The following is a 20146-nucleotide window of genomic DNA, read 5'->3' as shown; positions in this document are numbered from 1 at the left end:
TTAATAGTTCATCCGACTTGACTATAATCTATCTCAAGGCGGTGTTAGCAGATCCGAGTGACTTTGGCACCAGGTTGTTCAGTCCCGAATCTTAGTTTCACAAGTGAGTTGTTAGGAAATTTGAGGGCTCTTGGGTAATTCCTCTGAGCTTTCTTCATACTTGAGATGGAGAAATGGAGGGCTGAAATGATACCAGGTACACTGGCTGGGCTCTGCAGCTCCTTCGCTGCCCTCCTTGCCTGGGTATGCTCAGGCTGTTTCTACCCTTGCTCTTCTGGCTGGCAAAGAGCTGGCCTGGACAAATGTGTTCTCTGGCTTGGTTTGACTGGAGTATGGGGGGCAGGGAACACAGGACATTTCTTTCTGTCTGGCAATGTATGAACAATGTATGTGGCAGTATCTACAAATCATTTGAAGTTCCTGTTCCTGCTTGGCAGCTTGATTCTGTCTGTCCCTTTCCCTGTCTCCCATGGGGGAGGTGACTTTTGTATACATTACCTCTGTTGAAGTCCCTCACAGAACCTCTCTTTCCTGGCTAGACCTGTGGCTTTGAATGACCACAAGAACAAAGCTTTTCTTTTGCATTCCATCTTTAGATGACCTATGCAATGTGCTTAAAAATAAGGTATCTATTTATTTTGAGATGGGGCTTCACTATGTAGCCTTGGCTGGCCTGGAAGTTGCGATATAGACCAGGCTGGTCTAAACTCAGAGATCTGCCTGCCTCTGCCTTGGAGTTCTGTGACAAAAGCTATGCACCACCATGCCTCACAAGAAGGTCTTTATTTTTAACCTTAATGTGCTGTTCAGAGACTCAGTTGTTTCAGGAAGGGAAGCAACTCTAATATTTTCAAAATTAAAAATTGGATGCAAAAAGCGGTAGGATTCACGCAGTCTGCAACATCATGGTGCAGGAGCCGGGCCTGGTGGTGGGTACCAGTAATCCCGGCACTCAGGAGGCAGAGGCAGAAGGAAGGATTGAGGGTTTGAAGTTAGACTGAGCTACATACTAAGACTCTCTCAAAAATCTCCAGACCTGTGGATGTAGCTCAGTAGTAGAATGCTTGCCTCACACGTGGAAGGCCTTAGGTTTGATTCCCCATGCCCCCCATCCCCGGTACACATGCAATTGTGTTCATTTGTGTGTTATCTCCTTGTCATTTAAATTTTTCTTCCCATTAACACAATTGAGCGTCTGATCATATAGACCATACGGATTTGCATTTCTGAGACGGCCTGGAGGCCGTGGTCCGACTAGAGTGCCTGGAATGTAATGAAGGCCTAACCGGAGTGGGGATACTTCTCTGAAGTCTAGAGTGGACTGAGGCAGGGCATGACTGCAAAGGCAGAGAAGGCCTGAGACCTGCCCAACCTCAGAGTTTCCAGTTCATTCTGTCGTGGATGGAGCCCACTGTTCTGGTGATGCTGAGGACACAATGTAACCAAGTCCTCCACCCAGAGCCCTGAGAGTCTGAGCATCAAGAGTCCATGGCACAAAGGTCTGTGTTGACTTGGGGACATGTCTTCAGCCCATTTCTCTCCTGGAAGTCCTGCCAGACCTTTTAATATGTAAAAAGAAGAAGAAGAAGGAGGAGGAGGAGGAGGAGGAGGAGGAGGAGGAGGAGGAGGAGGAGGAGGAAGAAGAAGAAGAAGAAGAAGAAGAAGAAGAAGAAGAAGAAGAAGAAGAAGAAGAAGAAAAGGAAGAAGAAGCCTAGTAGATGATTTTATATATGTGACTTTCCCCAATTCCTAAACACCAGCAGCTATCTTTGGATTTAGCCATCAAAAGATCCATGATGACCTGTGTGTTGGGACAAGATTCATCAGGTACCACCCATCCTCAGGAGTCTGAGCATGTGCTTTTCTACAGGAAATGAGAGAAAGTAGGTTCCTGGATTCACAGAGGGGCAGGAGAAGGACTTTCATTACTCATAATGTTTTTGAGGTAAAATACATATAAGGTAAGATTAACCATTTTAAGTGTATAGCTCAATGACATTAAATACACTCATGTGCACCCATAACAGCTTAGCCACAGAGCTCTGAATCTTATAAAACGGAAACTGTATCATCCAGCTCCCTTATCCACTGTCCCCCAGCCTCTGGCAACCAGCACTCGATTTCCTAACTTTCTCTAGGACGTTGAACAAACAACGTATTTTATTATACAATATTTGCCCTTTCGCTCATGACTTATTCATTTAATGTCCTCAAGTTTTGTTCATATCGCAGGAAGTTGGAATGGCCTTGCTTCCTAAGGTTGCACTATATTTCACTGTGTGTATAGTCCACTTTTTATTTGTCTATCCATTCATCAGTGGTCCCTTGAGTAGTGTCTTAGTCCATTGGCCTGATATAACAGGGCACTACTGACTCGGCAGTTTATAACCAACGGAAATTATCTTTGACAGTGATGGAGGCTGGGCAATCTCAGCTCAGGGCACCAGCGGATTCTGTGTCTGGTAAGGACCTGATTTCTGTCCATAGTTGGCCATCTTCTCACTGTGTCCTGGCAAGGAGAAGGAAAAGGAATCTGCTTTGGATTTCTTTTATAAGGACACTAACCACCCAATCATGAGTGTTCCACCCCAAAACCTAGTCACCTTTTGAAGGTCCCAACTTCCTAAAATCATTACCCGGAACTAGCGTTTCATCATGTAAATTTTGACGGGGTGGGCACAAATATTCAGTGTATAGTAGCTTATTCCTACCTTTCATCATTCATGGTAAGACTGCAAAAATGGTTTTGAGTCCCTATTTTCGTCCTTTGAGTTCACATCCAGGAGCAGAATTGCTGGAATGTTTGGTAAACTCTATTTCATGCTTTGGAATAGTGATGTTCTACTCTCTATTTTCCTTCTCTCCCACTCTTCCTCTCCCTCCTGCCTTCATCCCTTCACTCGGTGGTAGGGATTGAACCCAGGACACTGCCTGCATTCTATCCCTGAGCTACATCTGCCCCTGCTGCTTTCTTTAGTTAGGAGTGTGCAGTCAGAACTCGGGGTGGCTTCACTTGGAACAGCAATGCTTTTGTGTGACTTGTTTCTTTGAGACAGAATCTTAGTACGTCACTCAGGCTGGCCTCCTCAACTCTTGAATCTCTTGCCTCTGCCTCCTGAGTGCTGGAATTATGGGTGCGCAACGCCATGCCCATTTTTGTGTCACTTTCTTTGGCTATATTTGTCCCATGTGTCACCTCTGACTTACATCTGTTGGGCAGCTCCTGTTCCATCATGATGATGGTGCTGCCTGGGATGATAGATAGAGGACACCGAGGGCTTACTCTGTCCCATAAACCTCTGTATGTTAAGTCATTCTATCTTCACAATCCCTATTTTACATACAAGGAAACTGAGTCACAAGGAAGCAGACACCTGAACGGATGTGGGGACAGACAAGATCATGAAACTCTGGGTTCACTTTCTCAGGGAGGGAACTTTGGTTCCTTGGGGGAGATACCCCACCTTGTGGGGTTATGTTGTGACCAAGCTGTGCTGAGCTCACAGGCTTGCAGACGTCTGGAATCCCCTGGCCCCTGCTCTTGCAGCTCTAAGACAGGATTCCATCATTTATTTTGTTTATCCCGTTGACCCAGGTGAAACCTCGTCTGTGAGGCTGCCGTGCCGCATCTGGATCCAGCTGGATATCCCTGGTCCTCCTCCTGGTAATTACCCAAGCAGGACTTCACTGAAATATGAGGGGAGAGGATTACAGGTTTGGCTCTAGGACTTTGTGAAAATACATGGAAGTGGTACATTAATACTAGTCAAAAGCTGAAAGAGCCCTTGTGAGAAGTTGAGAGGGATTTTGGCAAAATCAGGTTGCCCTTAGAAGCAACCTTCAGTATGCTAGGAGGGAATTGTTCCAAAATTACAATTTTTTTTTACATTGTTTCTCAGACTTTTGGCAGAAATCAAATGTAAACGTTATATATGTGCATGCTCTCAGCTGTGCACACGTGCACACACACACACACACACACACACACACACACACCTTACTCACTTTATTCAGATCATTAAAACCTGGGGCCAAGCATCTCTTGGAAATCTGCACCCCAGTAAGGAGAGCGCCCAGCACACATGGGCCTGCATTTCCCATTATGTCCCCACACTCTCTAGGCCTCCTAGTTAGTCCCAGCTACATGTCTGTCTTGTGTTTTTCTTGAACTTCATGAACTCTGGCATTTCACTTCACGGATGTATATCCAGGGGGAAAGTGGCGTCCCTTTCATCTTCCTTGGGACCTCATCATGTTTAACTGAAGGAAGATTAGGGAGTTCTCATTCAGCGCTGAACAAACACAAGACTCAGCTGCAAAGATGGTGGGCGCTTAATCTCTTTACAGCGTTGACTCATTATGAACTCATTCCACACAGCAGACTTTACAAAGCATCCCTCTGAATGGAATTCCCAGCTGCCGGCAGAACGGCGTGCCTATGGTCCAGAGTGCGCCATGAATCGGCCCCACCAAAGAAGCTCTTTAGCGTGAGATGTTTGTGCTGTAGAAGGTCTGAAACTTTGAAATCAGGTTGTTTCTCCATATGGTAGGCCTTGTATTTTCTGGACTGAAAGGGAAGTTTCTAGAAGGTACTCTCACTTTTTAGCATTAGCATAATCATCTGCTCCACAGTCAAATGAGACAATGCCAGTCCTTGGGCGAACGACCTTTAGAACCAGGGTAGGACTCAGAGGGGTACCAGGCTGTCACATGGCCAGAGCGACTGGAAAGCCAGGTAGACCGGCCCTTTTCTGCCCTGTTGTGGGTTTCAGAACTTTGTACACCTCTTAAATAGCTTTCTAACCAACAGGATGGTCTAAAGGTGACATATTTTATTTTCTAAACTTAAAAAAAAGAGAAGAAGAAAACCACATCCAGGGTTAGCCCATCAGAATCTCCAGTTCCCTCTCCCCTCCCACACTGCCTGAGATCCATTTTCCTAATGAAGGCTCCAGTGTTAATGGTGGTACTTGCTCCAAGGAGTTAGGACTGAGTGTTATTTAATTCACAGTGAAGCGAGAATCTGACAGGGCTGGGAATAGTTCCAGCTTGTGGCTATCATATGTAGGTCACCAGGCCACTAACGACCTCAGTTGAGGGACCATTATCTTTTGACAAGATGAAGCTTTTTTCTGAGGGAGGGGAAGAAAGCCTTGCCTGGTACTCCCCATGAATCATTTCATCCTAGCAGGGCTTTGCTGACATTTACCCAAAAGGAGGGTGACTCCACATAGGTATGGTGAGGGCAAGGAAGAGACTCTCCTGACAGCCTTTCCCTGGTCTCCTTGGCAAGTATTCTCTCACTGAGGCAGTGTGGAGAATACGGTGGTAGGAGTCCCCAGAATGAAGGCTGGTAACCAGTCTGGGCCTGCTGGTGTGGCTGGCTGCTCTAAAATGTTAAATAGCCTGTCTCCATCATAATGTGTAAAGACATCCTTTCTGATTGGTCCAGGCCAGTGCTATACTAATAGTGAAATGTTAAATAGCCTGTCTCCATCATAATGGGTAAAGACATCCTTTCTGATTGGTCCATGCCAGTGCTATACTAATAGTGAAATGTTAAATAGCCTGTCTCCATCATAATGTGTAAAGACATCCTTTCTGATTGGTCCATGCCAGTACTATACTAATAGTGAAATGTTAAATAGCCTGTCTCCATCATAACGTGTAAAGACATCCTTTCTGATTGGTCCAGGCCAGTGCTATACTAATAGTGAAATGTTAAATAGCCTGTCTCCATCATAATGGGTAAAGACATCCTTTCTGATTGGTCCAGGCCAGTACTATACTAATCGTGAAAACCTTCAAATAACATCCCATGTCTGAAACAATGAATACTCTTTTGTGAAGTGACTTTTTTCCTCCTCTAAGAATATACTGTCTTGAAATAAGATGAAAGCGGTGAGCTTTCAACTAGGGTCTAAGCAAGATGATGTCACCATGTTAGGAAGTAATTGTCTGGGTGTGGGTTCAGTGTGGCTTCGAAGGTTGGAAGGCAATGTATATCTGAGGGCCTCACCTGTGGGTAGTGGGCTGCTCTTAATTAAAGTTTTGATAATACCAGTGAGCTGCACATAGGGGTCTACTAGTACAGCCAGAGATAATAAACAGACATGTACCTCTGGTCTTTGAGCAATGTGAGTGTCCTCACTACCACTGAACTTGAAACCATGAGTTTGAATTCTCCCTACCTTGCAGCTGCAGCTTGGGAAGCGGATGCAGCCTTACCCTTGACTTAGGTCCCTTCTACTTAGTGAGTCTCTGTCCTGGGTAAAGAGAACCCATTCATGGCTCCATGTTTAGAATGACACACACAACTCTAATCAGTTGAAGATACTAAAGCCACCTGCACTGAGAACCTTCTGGACACTTGACCCCCTCACCTCAGTTTAGAGGTGACACTATTCCTTCCAAGTGGCACATAATCTGTCTGAGGACTGGTCCAGGGTGCAAATCCAAGCCTGCTGCTCCATGGTACCCAGGGTGCAGGTCTTATAGGTGCTCCTCATCCCTCAAGGAGCCTACCGTCAGCTGTGAAGTGAACCATAGCTCACAGCTACCAAATGAAACACACAATAGCAATGTTCAAACCCAGCTTAGACTCTGTGGGAAGAGATTTAAGAACCCTGGTGCCAACCGACCCTCATAAACTGTAATCTCAGTATGTGCAAATACAAACTGAATGCTAGCACCATTTTGATGCATTTCATTATGTACCCTACACATATGAGAGCTTATTTTATGTGGATATGTACCCTGAGAAAAGATCAATTTTAAGTTTTTGAGTCTATAGGGATCTCTATGATCTTTCTATTTGTTGGCTTATAATGGGTACTTGGGAAGGCCACAGCTGGTGCCATTAGTAAGCACACTGTTAGGTGGTTTTGTATGGACCTTCCTCTATCCTTCTGATTATTTCCTTGGAGTTAATACTCAGGAGTGGAGTTTGCTGAGTCAAAGGGCACAGAGGTTTGTAGGTCTTTCGTTGTCTATATTTCTCTAGATAGGTTGAAGTGGCCAGATTACCTCTGAGACCAAAGACTCACTTGAGGCCTAGGTGCCAAGGAGAAAGCGGCATTCAGGAGTTCTGCCAGTGAATGGGAGAGGTGGCCTTTCACAAGGGCAGCTGCACATGCAGCCTCACTGGGGGAGGGTTCAGGTGACATGGGGCTGATAGCATGTCAGTCCAGCCAGAGCTGTCATTTCTTAACAGTTTGTTGTGACTGAGTACAGTTGGACTGCTGGGAATTTTGGCAGGACACTAGAGGGAATTAAAGTATCAGAACCACGAAACACCTCAGCAATGAGGTCGACAGTTGCCTTTGTGGTATAAACTGTCCCAGTTTCCAGCTATGTAGAATTACTGGACTGTTTCTTGCTCCTTAGTCTTGGGCTGTTGTTTGAACAGGACTGTTGGTGACTTTATGACCTTCTCTTACATATACGAACAACACAATGTTCTCACTTGTTCTAGCAGACATGCTGAGCATCTTTGGTATTGGCATGGAGTCACACTGTAATATTCCTGGCTTTCCTTTCTGTAGTACTGCTTTGAGAGGTCTTAAGAGAGGCCAGGGATGTGCCTCAGTTGGCAGAGTGCTTGCCTAGTATCCATGAAGTACCACATAAATTGGGAGTGGGGGTGGGGTGGTGGCAGATCTGTAATCCCTGGGTTTAAATCCAGGCTCTATCATTTGTTGGTTATGTGGCCTCAGAAAAGCTACTTAACTTCTTTGACCCTTAGTTTCTTCTGCTGAAAAATGGGGTTAATAGTGTCGTTGGCCTAAATTTATGGGATACATTGAGTGACACATGTAGAGCATTTACAATAGGGCGGCAGGCTGTTACAACACTGTTCCTAAGTGTTAGCTTTATTATTGGATCCACTGGCCCAACCTGGCAGCATGCTCACAAAGGGCTTATGGTCAAGTGGAATGCCATGGCATTCTGCCCACTAGGACCAGAGGAACTGAACCCGCCTCTCTCCCAACTCAATCCGAATAGAGGACACACACATCCATGTGTACCAGGTGAGATATTTTTATTTGCATTCATTACTGAGGTTGCAAAAAGTTTCATGACATTTGTCCATACAAAATCCCACAACAATGGTTGCAGGCACAAACAAAAGCTATTTTAACCATCCCCTGTATTTTTTATGATGCAGGTTTTCCTCTTGATTACAAATAAGAAATACATGACATTAAGACACAGGACATTTCAAACTCATTTCAGTAATTTCCTAAACTTGAATCCTAGAATCGAGAGCACATAAAAAGATGATTCTTAAATGGAACCAGCCACCTTAAAAATACTCTGGAAATAGGTTTAAAATTTCAAAAATAAAGTTTTTAATACTTCAAAAAGAAAATAGGATAAAAACGTTGCTTGTTGTCCGACCTTTAGGTTTAGACCCTGCTAGGAACTGTCGTGCCTTGGTGAAGTACTTGATGCCCCACCTGAGGTGGTCTTGGACTTGAGATCACACCTAAGCATGCGAGGCAGGAGTTCTTCATCGCTGGCTGACTGAAGGCTTTGCGTTCATTATGCATTTGGCCTCACGATCTTCATTGATAAATAGTTCTGAAAGGGAAACAGAAACAGTGTGACTACATGGAGATGTGGCTTCTGGGTCTGACATGCTGCCATTTAGCATGGCTGGGCAGGCCTGTACCACTGGACGTTCATAAGCCACCCCTGGCCTCCCTCCATCTACTGAGTGCCTGTCGAGTTCCAGGTGTCTCTAAACACTGATAAACATCCTCTAGGTGACACCGTGGGTAGAATTTAAATCATGAAGAAATAACTATATGGAGGTTTTTTTATTTTTTTAAATAGTCAAGACAGATTGTATAATCTACAACCAGAAAACACTGTGCATAGAATCAAAGTCAATTTTGGAAATATTAAACAGGGAAAAGTAGGAGCCATACGTAGAGATGCTTCCGTGGCTGCATGACTGTGTCTCCAAACTCAGAATGTCTAAGATCTACGGGATGATGGAGGTGAGTTGGAGAAAGAGCCTCGGGATGCCTGCATTTTGCCTCTGCTCATGGCTTCCTCTGCCTTCCTTCCCTTCTCTGGTGACTAAACTACACTTAAGTGCTTCCCCAGTGAAAACGTCCTTAGCAATGGGCTCCGAAAGCCACCTGTTCCTAGCTAAGCCCTTCCTGTCCACATGGCAGTGTGTATTCACGCTGCCTTCCCTCAGGCTGTTTCTTCTCATTGCTGCATCTTAATTAGATGCTCCATGCATTCCCTGCATAGAGGAATAAAGGCACAGCATCTATGCACACAGCCAAATCTTCAGTTTGGGTTCTTGTTTATAACTAAGGTGACTGAGAAATTTAAGGAGTAGCCATATGTGATATGGACCATCGGGAACAAAGACAAAATGTGGGCACAGGAACCCAGAGAGGCAAAGGCAGTAACTGTTAGGAGTGGAATGTGGGGTTTGTTGAGGTCTTGGGGACCATCAGTGTGAGTACAGGATTGTTTGGAACAAGAAAGGTGAAGGAGGGGGGCTGGGAGATGGCTTTGTGGGTAACGTGCTCGTTCTGCAAACACAAGGACCGAGTTCAGGTTCCCAGCACCCGCGTAACATCAGGGCATGGTGGCTCCGGGGCACAGACCGCAGAGACAAGCGGATCTCAGTGCTCTCTAACAAGTCATCCTAGTGGAAACAGTGAAGCTCCAGGTTAGCGAGAGAGCCCATCACGAAAAGTAAGGTGGCAAATGACAGAGGAAGACACTGGACAATGACCTCTGGCCGCCACACTAAAATGATGGGTGAGTACACACACACACACACACACACACACACACACACACCATACACACACACACACAGGCATTAAGTCACTTGGAAACACTGCCCAGAATCTAGACAAATACTGATAGAGGCTTGGGGACTTTCTCCTAGAATTCTGAAAGCCAGTGGGTTTTTTTTTTTATTGTTGTTGTTTTGTTTTGACCATAATAGCTGCTGGTAACTTGTTCAAACCTAAAGATGCAGCTTCTACCACTGGACACTGTATTAAACTTTTCAGAAGCAGAAGGGCTGTGACAGGGTTGCTGTCTGCCAAGGGGCTGTGGAGCCACAGAGCTGTAGAAGCCCAGGCTTCGTACCGGAAGTGAATACAGGAGCACAGCCACGAACAGCAGCAGGATGAGCAGCAGGAGCAGGCCGATGATCACCCACTTGAACCGGCGCCACACGATGAAGCGCATGGTCTTGCATGGGTTCGTGAACCAGAGGAAGGAGGTTTCCGGTCGGCTGCAATGCAAGAAATAGTTCCCTACTTAATTCATGAGGGACTGTCTACCAGACTGTAGCGGTTCAGGAACAGGGAATTAATAAATGTGGGACAAGACACAGTTGAGCTATCAGCTTTAACCTTCCTTTTCCTACTGTGCTCCACCACCTTCCCAGTCTCCAGTAGTCCTCTTTTGTTAGCATCCGGAGTTGGCTGGGAATAGCTCAGGTCCCCATACCGGTTCCGTAAGATGCCCAGGACGCCAAACTCCGGTTTAATAGGGAACGGTTAAAGGGAAGGAGAATGATTAAAACGAGACCACAGCCCCTACCACTCCATCCCCCACAGTCCACCGTGAAGAACAAAATTAGCAGGCCCATAGCTAATCCAGCCCATTAAGCCAATTGGAAGGGGGGCTTTCGGACTGCAGGTGTTTGGGGACCAGACACCATGGAGAACAAAGAAGGCCTCTCACTTGGGTGCGTCAAGCTTGGGGTTCATGTTGGGTTCACTCCGTCCCTTCCCGGCTGGCCTCTCGTCTGCCTCCCTCTCGTTGAGGACCTCCAGTGTCATCTCGACTTTCCCCTTCAGTAAAGCAGAACAGGTTAAACACATGACATCACGTTTCACAAATATTTTTACTTCAACCCAAGGACTATTCCCCAAGCTACGATTTTTATTCTTGTAAAACAATCCTTAGATTGCCTCAAATTTTCCTCCTGAGAGTTCCTCACATTTCCGCTCCCATGTGTTTCTAAAGCGACGCCATGTGGGAAACTGAGAGGACAAATTACTCTCCCTCCCTCCTCCTCCTGCTCTCCCTCTCCAGCATCCCTGTGGTTCACCATTCCCACATCAATCTCCTTGTCTTCTTTCTCACTTCCTCAGCAACTCTTCTGCTAAGAACAGCAGCTAACATTCATGGCTCCCAGAGACAGGGCCATGTCTCTTCTTGCTTAGACTGCAGCCCTACAGAGTGCAGCAGACCTTGTGATTAGTAGGGACTCAAGGTGTCTTAGCTGCATCAGTGGGTGAATGGAGGCTGCTTCTCTGCTGACAGGTCCCTGCATGGTGCATCCACACAGGGAGGAGGTCTGTGTAGATAACCTGTGGAATGCTCATGGAATCCTCAGAAAAGGCCTAACATTCTAACTTTCTTTTTTTTTTTTTTTCTTTTGAGACAGGGTCTTACTATGTAGCTCTGGCTGGCCTGGAATTCACCATGTAGACCAAGCTGGCCTCGAACTCAGAGGTCTGCCTGCCTCTGCCTCTTGAATCACTCCAAAGGTCAGGGGTTAAAGGATGTGCCAGCACATCAGGCAACATCCCAACTTGAATACCCAGCCTTCACTAAGCTGCAGTTGACATTTTAGGACCAAGATAAACCCTCTAGGTCCCCAACGACTTAAGAAAGGCAGACGCAGAGGTTGTTTGGTGGAGGGGCCTGGGCAGCACCTCTGTTTATATGCCATGTGAAATTGAATGCCTGACCCTGCCAGGGGCTTCCTCTCTGCTGTTTGCTTGAATTCCATAAACCTCAAAGGAAGGCCTGTCAGCAGAACCCAAGAAGACAATATAAAAACTGATCCCTCTGGTGACAGAGAGTCCATCAACAGTTTCCTGAAGGCAGGGAAGAGAAACAAAGAACTGGAAACTTCTGGGGATGAGTTACCAGACAGCCACACATGCTCTCATATGTGAAAGCACCATACCCCCAATGCAGCCTAAAGATTAGAAAGGGTGTGTGGTGAATAGGGCAGAAAAGGGAGGCAGCATTTGACCAGCATCTACTACACCTCACACCCAACTCCACTAATATGCAATTAATATGGACTGGGAGGCTATTTAAGAAATGAGATCACACACGTGAGACCGTTAACATGTTACTTGGCTCACGAACGTTAGCTAGTACCAGTCAGTACTGAAGGAGGTAGTGTTGGTGGCATGGTGAGCTGCACTGGTTCTTTCCAAAGCTTACCCTGAATTCTCCAGGATGCTTGTAAAATATGGATTTCGTTGCAGCACCTTTACCCTTTCCTCTTTAAGATGTGAAAAGCTCACATGGGGAATTTCATTTCCTACTCTGGATGCTCAGCATACATAACCTACCTGTAAAGGAACCTTAAGGAAATACAATGCCACTACTCGGTTCTTGGTTTCCATCCCAAACCATGCCCTTCCCCCAACTCCAAGCACATGCCCACAGTGCCTTCTGTCTTGACCACCTTATCTGGTCTACTGATAAAGAATAGAAACGATCCCCAACTAGAAAATACTCATACAGCCATCACACGGGAGCCGTCTTTTTCTGCGTAGCACGGCCACCATCCTTTCATGGACTTCTGCTCAAAGAGAGAGGCAGTCTTAGCTTTGAGAGGGTCCATGGCTTTGAGGTCTGGAATCATGTCCAAATTGCACTTCTCTGATGACTTGGCCGGGACAACTGTGTGATGTAAATCAAGCTCCAGGAAACCTGGCACCAAAAACACAACATGAGGTCCAGATGAGCTTCAAGTGGCTACGCCATTGCTCTTAGGTGAACAGAACGTTCTCGTCCAGGGGAAACAGTGATTTTGAACGGGTGATAGGTAAGTCAGCAAAAGAGATCATGCACGATGTTTAAATTCTTTCCAGCTAGGGTGGGAGACAGCGGAAGAAACAGCTGTCCACGGCTCAGTGCCTCTCAGAGGACTCCATGCTTTCTTTCTCAAAGGCGTGAGCATCAACAGTTCTCCTGTAAATCCCAATCGATTAAACTTCCACACATAACATTTCCACTGAACTCAGGGCCTTTGTACTCGAGAGGGACTAGCTGTGGTTTTGAGGTACCCTGAATAGAGGTCGTTGCCTTTGGGGAAGGACAATTAGGTGCTTGGAGCATGGGATGCTCCTTGGAACATTCTGGTACAGCTCTTTCCTGGAGTGACCCCAGAAACAGGAGCTTGAAAGAACATAATTCAACTGAAAATCCCCACCAGGAAATGAGAAATCCCAGCCAGGCTCAGGGTGTCTGGAGAGACACACTTTCTGCTGTGGGTTGGGAGGCGGTGTTAACTCTCCAGCCCCTGAATAGTTTCCTATAGGTCTTTGTGAAGGGCTGTGAGAGGCCCAGCTTATTTTCCTGGCTTAGGAGCCATCCAGAGTTTGATGATGGGCAACAGTTGAACTTCCCCTTCAGCCAGTGCAGCCAGTGCATGGGGGAGGGGCTGTAGAAGGGTCCAGAAGCCTCCGGGAAAGCTTGGATTGATAACGCAGAAGACAGAACAGCCAGGAAGGGGAGGGAGGGGCTGGGTAGGATCCGTGCCATGAGAGCCTCCAGGCAGAGGAGGGTGGGCTTAAGGAGAAGAACAGAGTGGGGAACGAGGGACAGTGAGGCCTGGGGGACCTGAGTGACTGCTGAGAGCGAGGAGCAAGCTGGTGAGGTCGGTTCCAAAGCACCAAGAAAAGAGAGAATGCGCTGCCTGGAATTGAAGGCAGAGCTGGTGCAATCTCTCTGTGCCCAGGCTGGCCTCTGATTCACCACATGGCCAAGGATAACCTTGAATTCCTGAGTCTCCTGCCTCGACCTCCCGAGTGCTGGGGTTAAAGGCATGTAGTACCATTCCCTGTTTATGCAGTCTCCGGGGATTGAACCCAGGGCTTTGTTCATGCTTGGTAAACACCAGTACTCGCCTTTCTAGCTTATTAGTAAGGTCTTAAGAGTGAGCAGAGCCCATGAAAAGGGGTGATATTCACAAGCAGACCACGCCCCCTTGGAGGGCACCCAATCAGTGAGCACATCCCCTGTTTCCCCCATGACAGGTGTTAGGAAAGCAACTAACTGCTTCCAAATTGTGATTGGTTTCAGTAATTTCAAGAACAGTGTTAGTGATTGTAAGTTAAGCAGTACCCAAGTAGTCGTCCAGAGAAAACTTGTCATTGTCCCATATCTGAATGATCAGTCGAGGGGGCACTCGGAATTCTGTTTGATCAATACTCCAAAAATGCTCCTAAAATGAGAAGAGACATGAATGGATAACATGATCATGGTCAGTGGACTCTGAGACCCTTACTTTAGCCACAGCCAGAGCTAAAGACTGAGACCTCCACCTCCACACCCTGTGGGACAGCCTGCCCTTCCTCTGGTATTTGGTAGGTCATCAGGCTCCCCTGGGAGTCTCAAAACCGCCAGCTGGGTGACAATAAGGATGTCCCAGGAAGTTCCCACACAGCAGGTTTCTCACCATATTCCTACCAGTGTGACTTCCTGCTGCCACTCCTGTGGGGTGTAGAGAGCTTAACCTTTCCCCTGAAGACCACCATGGCTCTCTTAAAGCTCGGTGCTCTAGGCTGGCTCACAGTGTCATCACTGGGTCTTTATCCCTTTTGAGCAAACTCCCACCCCCATCTCCAAGGCTTGACTGACAGTATCTCATTTTACATGCAGTGGGTTTAATCCAGGGCTCAGATTCCACTCTTGTTTCAGTACAGATTCTAAAATGTACTGAAACATTTTTAGCTTTTGAAAAATACCATGGACTTTTATACACTTGTGGACACTTAAGACGCTCAGATATTTCACATTGAAGGTAGGTATACAGATGGCCAAGTTCCCACCTCTAGTCACCACTTGAGCCCAGACATTAGTGAAGAATATACCACCACAGCCAGTTACACCTAAGTTCCTCTGGCCTGTGCAGACCAGGAATTCCACCAGTGATCTGGGAATTTGAAAGAAGATCATGGGGTTGGCTCTCCTTTTCATATTCTTGGAAGGCTCTCTTTCTTAGGGCTCCAGGGGCTCTGAAAGCCCACACAGCTAGTCCCTGACTGTCTGTCCTGTGCGGGGTTATGCTCTAAGCACCACTGAGGGAAGAGAGGTCTAGCCTTAAATGTAGGTAAAAAAGAAAAGCAGCCATCTCTCAGGCCCTACTGGCCCCAAATATCCCATGTCTGTCCCACTCTGCTTTACCCTCTGAAAGGATATATAATTTGCTGTGGATGTCTTTCTGTATGCTGTGAATATGTGTTGCTCTGATTGGTTGATAAATAAAGCTATTTGGCCCTATGGCAAGGCAGCTTAGGGGCAGGCAGGAAATTCAGGAGAGAGACAGGAAGAAGAAAGGCAGAGGTAGAGGAGATGCCATCCTGCTGTTCAGGGAGTGGCATGTAATGGCACACAGGTAAAGCCACAGAACACATGGCGACATACAGATTAATGGAAATGGGCTGAGTTTAGTTATAAGAGCTAGCTAGCAAGAAAATTGAGCCATAGGCCATGGTCATGCAGTTCGTAATTGATATAAACCTCTGTGTGTTTACTTGGGTCTGAGCGTCTGCAGGACCGGGTGGGACACAGAAAAACTTCCAGCTACAGTAATTCAACACCATTTTGAGCCTCTGAACCTCTGGAAAGTCCCCTCTGTAGACTCCATTCCACCTAGCATAGGCCAAGTGTTCACTACAGCATCCACAGTAGGTAGGGCTACCGGAGGGCAATGGGACTCAGGACAGGTACCGTTTTGTAGTATATAGGGAGATGATGTGAGCAGATAGAGGTATGGATGACTGATGGAATATGGAAGGTAGGAATGTGACTGGAGAACTATTGAGATCATAGGATTGTTTACCAAGGTGTCAGGCCCCAGACTTTCCTTGGAGAACTCTTCCTTCCCCAGTTAGTACAGTCTGAGCAGGAGTGGAGGTGGGATAGTGGAGTAGCCGAAGACTCACTCCATCTCTAATTCCAGTGCCTGGCCTGAGCATTTCATCTTGGGCAACAGTGGTTGGTTCAGGGAGGGACATAAGTCTCTGCATAGGCAGAGGCCCTGGGCCCAGTTCTAGAATGCTGCTGGTGCCATCGTGACTCCTTTCTATTTGTGCTGAGGTTTGCTGGGAAGATAGGTGATGGCCTGGGCCACTGGCTACCCTGTTTCCTCCTTCAGGGAAGAGCCCGCCTAGAAGTGAGGTCCACAGAGGACAGAGAGCAGAGGGAAGAGAATGTGGGACCAACGTCCAAAGACATTGCTTCTACATGGGCTCCAGACGTTCTTAAAATGAACCAACCTTGGACTTGTTAGGAATGGGAACCAATAAATCACTTTTTTGGTCTAAGTCCTGTAACTGAAAGTCTTTCTAATTAAGTCCACCGGGGCCTTCAACCCTCCTAGAAGTGTCTCTGAGTGCAGGAATGCAGATGCTGAGGCTTAACAAGGGAGGCAAAAGGGACGCCTCACCTTTACTATTTGGCTTGTGTTTGGCCTAAGATGGAGAGTAACCATCTACTCATTCCGTAAAGAATACACTTGCACAGTGACGCAACAGCCTTGGTCCTGCCCCGTCTCTGCCAATAGGTAATAGAAGGGAAGCTGCATTCCTCATAGTCCTAAATAGGCAAATAAAGACCTGTCATAGCTGTGTGATCATGGGCAAGGCTCTTCCCCTCTGTGGGTCTCAGATTCCTTGTCTGTACCAAGTGGGAGCTGGACTCAGTGACCTCCCCGGTCCCAAGCAGGCCTGACCTCCTCTGAGTTCCAGAGTCAAGCAGACCCGAAATGTCCACATCCCGCCCACATCTTTCAAGGCTTACTTTTTTAGAGACTATACAAAGCTGCTCAGCAGGGAGGTAGTCAAACGGGAAAACGAATCTCCAGTTAAAGTTGCCTTCGCCATCCAACGACCTGTAGTGGACATCTGTTTTCTGTTTGTTTTCTTCGCTGCCGGAAATCCAGCTGTAAAGCAGAGGCAAACAGACTCAGTTTGCTGTGATTGACAAGGGATCTAGCAGCAAAACTGGGCCGTGATTAGGGGAGCGAAGAGCAGAAGTAATGCCCTTTCTCTGGGCAGGTTCCAGTGATCCTGGGAGTGATTTATGAAGGGGAGGCGCTCAGTTTGTATCCAACCCAGGTTGGAGCCAAATAAAATAGAATTCTTTTAAAACCAAAGCAGGAAACCCTTTAGACTGTAGTTAGCAGGGCTAAGGTGAAATTTGCTGGAAAATATCATCAACAATGTAGCTTCTATTTTGGGTAAGCTGTAGCTTGCTGGCTATGATTTGGGGCTTCACAACTATGACTCATTAGCGTCTATCATCGGGGCTGGTAGGTCCAACGAATGCAAGTTAGCTCAAAATTCGAGCATTTCCTTCCCCCCATTTTACTTAAGCAAACAAAAAGAGGTACCAAGCAAGTAATCTTGCAGCTTCCTTTTTTATTATTCTTGAAATTCACTATGATCTTATTAATGAGACGGGCAAGGAAGAGGCAAGCTGTTATTTCCAGATGCCTAGCTGAGAAGATTCCTCCCGTCAACAGCGTCTTAACTTCGGCCGTTGGAAACATTTCTTTTGGCTTGTGCCTGGCATGGAGTGGATATGAGATAAACTATCTGTTGATGGAGTGAATGACTGTGTCCCAAAGGAAGCTGCTGTCACACCTGCCTGCCTCTGCTTTGAACCTAAGAACTGACACTTTTCAGCCAGGCATGATGGCGCACACCTTTAATTCCAGCATTTGGGAGACTCTGGCTCTGAGTTAGAGGCCATGCTGATCTATAACGCAGAGTTCCATGACAGCCGGGACTATACAGAGAAACCCTGTCTTGAAACAAAACAAAACAAGAGTTGATACTTTTCAACCGGCAGAGTGGTAGGACTGCATGAGAAACACTTGGGGAACTTTGAAAAGTACCAGCTCCTAGATACACAAAGAGGGGAGAGCCTGGCTGGGAAGCTTTTGGACCGTGGGGTCCCACCTGTCCTCTGTGAGTCAGTGTGAGGACAGAGTTAGAGGTCATAGCTCAGGGAAGCAGATCCTCAACTCAGTCTTCTGATTTTTACCTATGATCTGGGCACTTGGTGTCATTTCATTCCACCCGATAGCTGGTCAACCACTTCCATTTTACACATGAGGAACGGGAGCCCCAGAGGTGGTTTAAGACTCATAGCAGGTCATGTGACCAGTATTCCCAGGTCGGTCTAATTCGAAGTCCACATCTGATAGTCTCCTTCAGAAGACTATGGAAATGATAATGTCCTTTGCTCATTAGGTCCTATTGTTAGTAACATAGCATTATCAGTCAACTACAAGAGCATTTTCTTCTGCTGGTTAATTAACCGACTAGATAAATCAGTCAGAAGACTCCTGAGGCTAGGTGTCTGTAATTCAGGGGTAGAGGGCTAGATCCCCAGGAACACACGCATATCCCTGTACCCAACCTTTCTCCATGTCTCCTCACTCGCCTTCCCTACCATAATTCCCTCCATCCTCCCAGGCACCATGACTCTTTAACTGTTAACTTTTTGTTGTTGTTGTTTTTTTTTGAGACAGGGTTTCTCTGTGTAGCCTTTGGAGCCTTTCTTGGAACTCACTCTGTAGCCCAGGCTGGCCTCAAACTTACGGTGATCCACCTGCCTCTGCCTCCCAAGTGCTGGGATTAAAGGCATGCACCACCACCGCCTGGCTTTAACTGTTAACTTTTAAACTAGCTTACTGAAGAGTTCATATTTTCTTGAATATTACCTTTTGACCCAGACCTAAAACTTCACGATCATCTGACCCAAGACTTCCCAGTCTCTGGCTCTTCTTCCCTTCTTCTTCTTCTTCTTCTTCTTCTTCTTCTTCTTCTTCTTCTTCTTCTTCTTCTTCTTCTTCTCCTCCTCCTCCTCCTCCTCCTCCTCCTCCTCCTCCTCCTCCTCCTCCTCCTCCTTCTTCTTCTTCTCCTCCTCCTCTTCCTCCTCCTCCTCCTCCTTCTCCTCCTTCCTCCTCCTCTTCCTCCTTCTTCCTTCTTCTTCTTCTTCCTCTTCCTCCTTTTTTCTTCTTCCTCTTCCTCCCCTTCCTCCTCCTTCTTCTTTTCTTCCTCTTCCTCCTCCTCCTTCTTTTTGACAAGCCTTCTCTCATTTTAATTTTAAGACATGTTAACTAGGCAAATGCTTTAGTTACATGTGCTTGTGTGTGTAACACTTCATATGTAACGTCAACATGTGTCATGTTAGGCATTGTATTTATGTGTCACCTTTTCACAAGTAATATTTAGATCCCTCTCCTCCTCCCTCTCTGCAGTTCTGTAGATCAAACCCTGATTCTTAGGGGTTGACAATGTAGTTCAATTGGCAGAGTACTTGCCTAGCGTGCATAAAGCCCTGGGTTTCAGCCCCAGCATATCATGGTGGTCTACACTTGTAATCCCAATACTTGAGAGGCAGAGGCAAGAGGGTCAAAAGTTTAAAGCCATCCTCGGCTAAATTGAGAGTTTGAGACCAGCCCAGGCTATATGAGATCCTATCTAAAAAACAAACTAATAAACAAACAACTAACAGCAGCAACCCCCCAGATTCTCTGTCTAGGGAGTCCTTCTAGCTCTGAGCTGGGCTCCCAGCCCTGGTATTGAGACTGCAATTCCAGACTTCACAAGCTACTTCAGGTTGAGTTTTATTCTTCTATTAGTTTTATCTCAGCCCCTCACTGCTTGTTTGTTTCCTTGATTTGAAAAAAAAAAAATTCTTATGTCAGTCAAATAAATTTGCATAGCTAATTAGTTGGGATTAGTTTTCCTAGGGGAATGCTAATGAAGTCCTGAAATGGCAAATAATAATGAAGAACTTGATGAAGCTTACAGTGAGTCTGAATGATAGTCATTACATCTTTAGCCCAGTCTTGATTGAAGTTCACTAGGGATCATGAAGGAAACTTTGTTTTCGCTGATGAATATATTCCATTTCAATATGTCTTATCTTCTGCATATCAAGGAAGGAGGAACTTGGTCCATGTGGAATAGCGATAATTCTAACACCCACATAATGCACACCAGCTGCCAGGGGCTGGTCTACATGCCTGAGTAATGGAATCTTCTGGCTCTCTCCAGGAAGCAGCACTATCATCATCTCCCTTGCATAGGCGAGTGACTGGCGGTGT

General features: G+C 46.4%; 1 protein-coding gene across 1 annotated transcript in view; it reads right to left on the bottom strand.

The window, feature by feature from the left end:
- Nucleotides 1-8024: 8024 nt before the first annotated feature.
- Nucleotides 8025-20146, bottom strand: part of Myof (myoferlin) — a 147208-nt gene continuing 135086 nt past the window's right edge. Inside the window, exons 47-52 of the mRNA XM_059253753.1 lie at nucleotides 16825-16966; nucleotides 14146-14245; nucleotides 12539-12729; nucleotides 10732-10841; nucleotides 10129-10276; nucleotides 8025-8583 (exon numbers count right to left, since the gene is read on the bottom strand). Coding sequence (XP_059109736.1) covers nucleotides 8545-8583; nucleotides 10129-10276; nucleotides 10732-10841; nucleotides 12539-12729; nucleotides 14146-14245; nucleotides 16825-16966 — 730 coding nt within the window. The 3' untranslated portion in view covers nucleotides 8025-8544. The remainder of the gene's footprint in view (nucleotides 8584-10128; nucleotides 10277-10731; nucleotides 10842-12538; nucleotides 12730-14145; nucleotides 14246-16824; nucleotides 16967-20146) is intronic.

Source organism: Peromyscus eremicus, chromosome 1 (assembly GCF_949786415.1).
Source record: "Peromyscus eremicus chromosome 1, PerEre_H2_v1, whole genome shotgun sequence".
NCBI classification, from domain to species: Eukaryota; Metazoa; Chordata; class Mammalia; order Rodentia; family Cricetidae; genus Peromyscus; species Peromyscus eremicus.
Note: the sequence above shows the minus strand (reverse complement) of the source record. Positions and strands in the feature narration are given on the sequence as shown.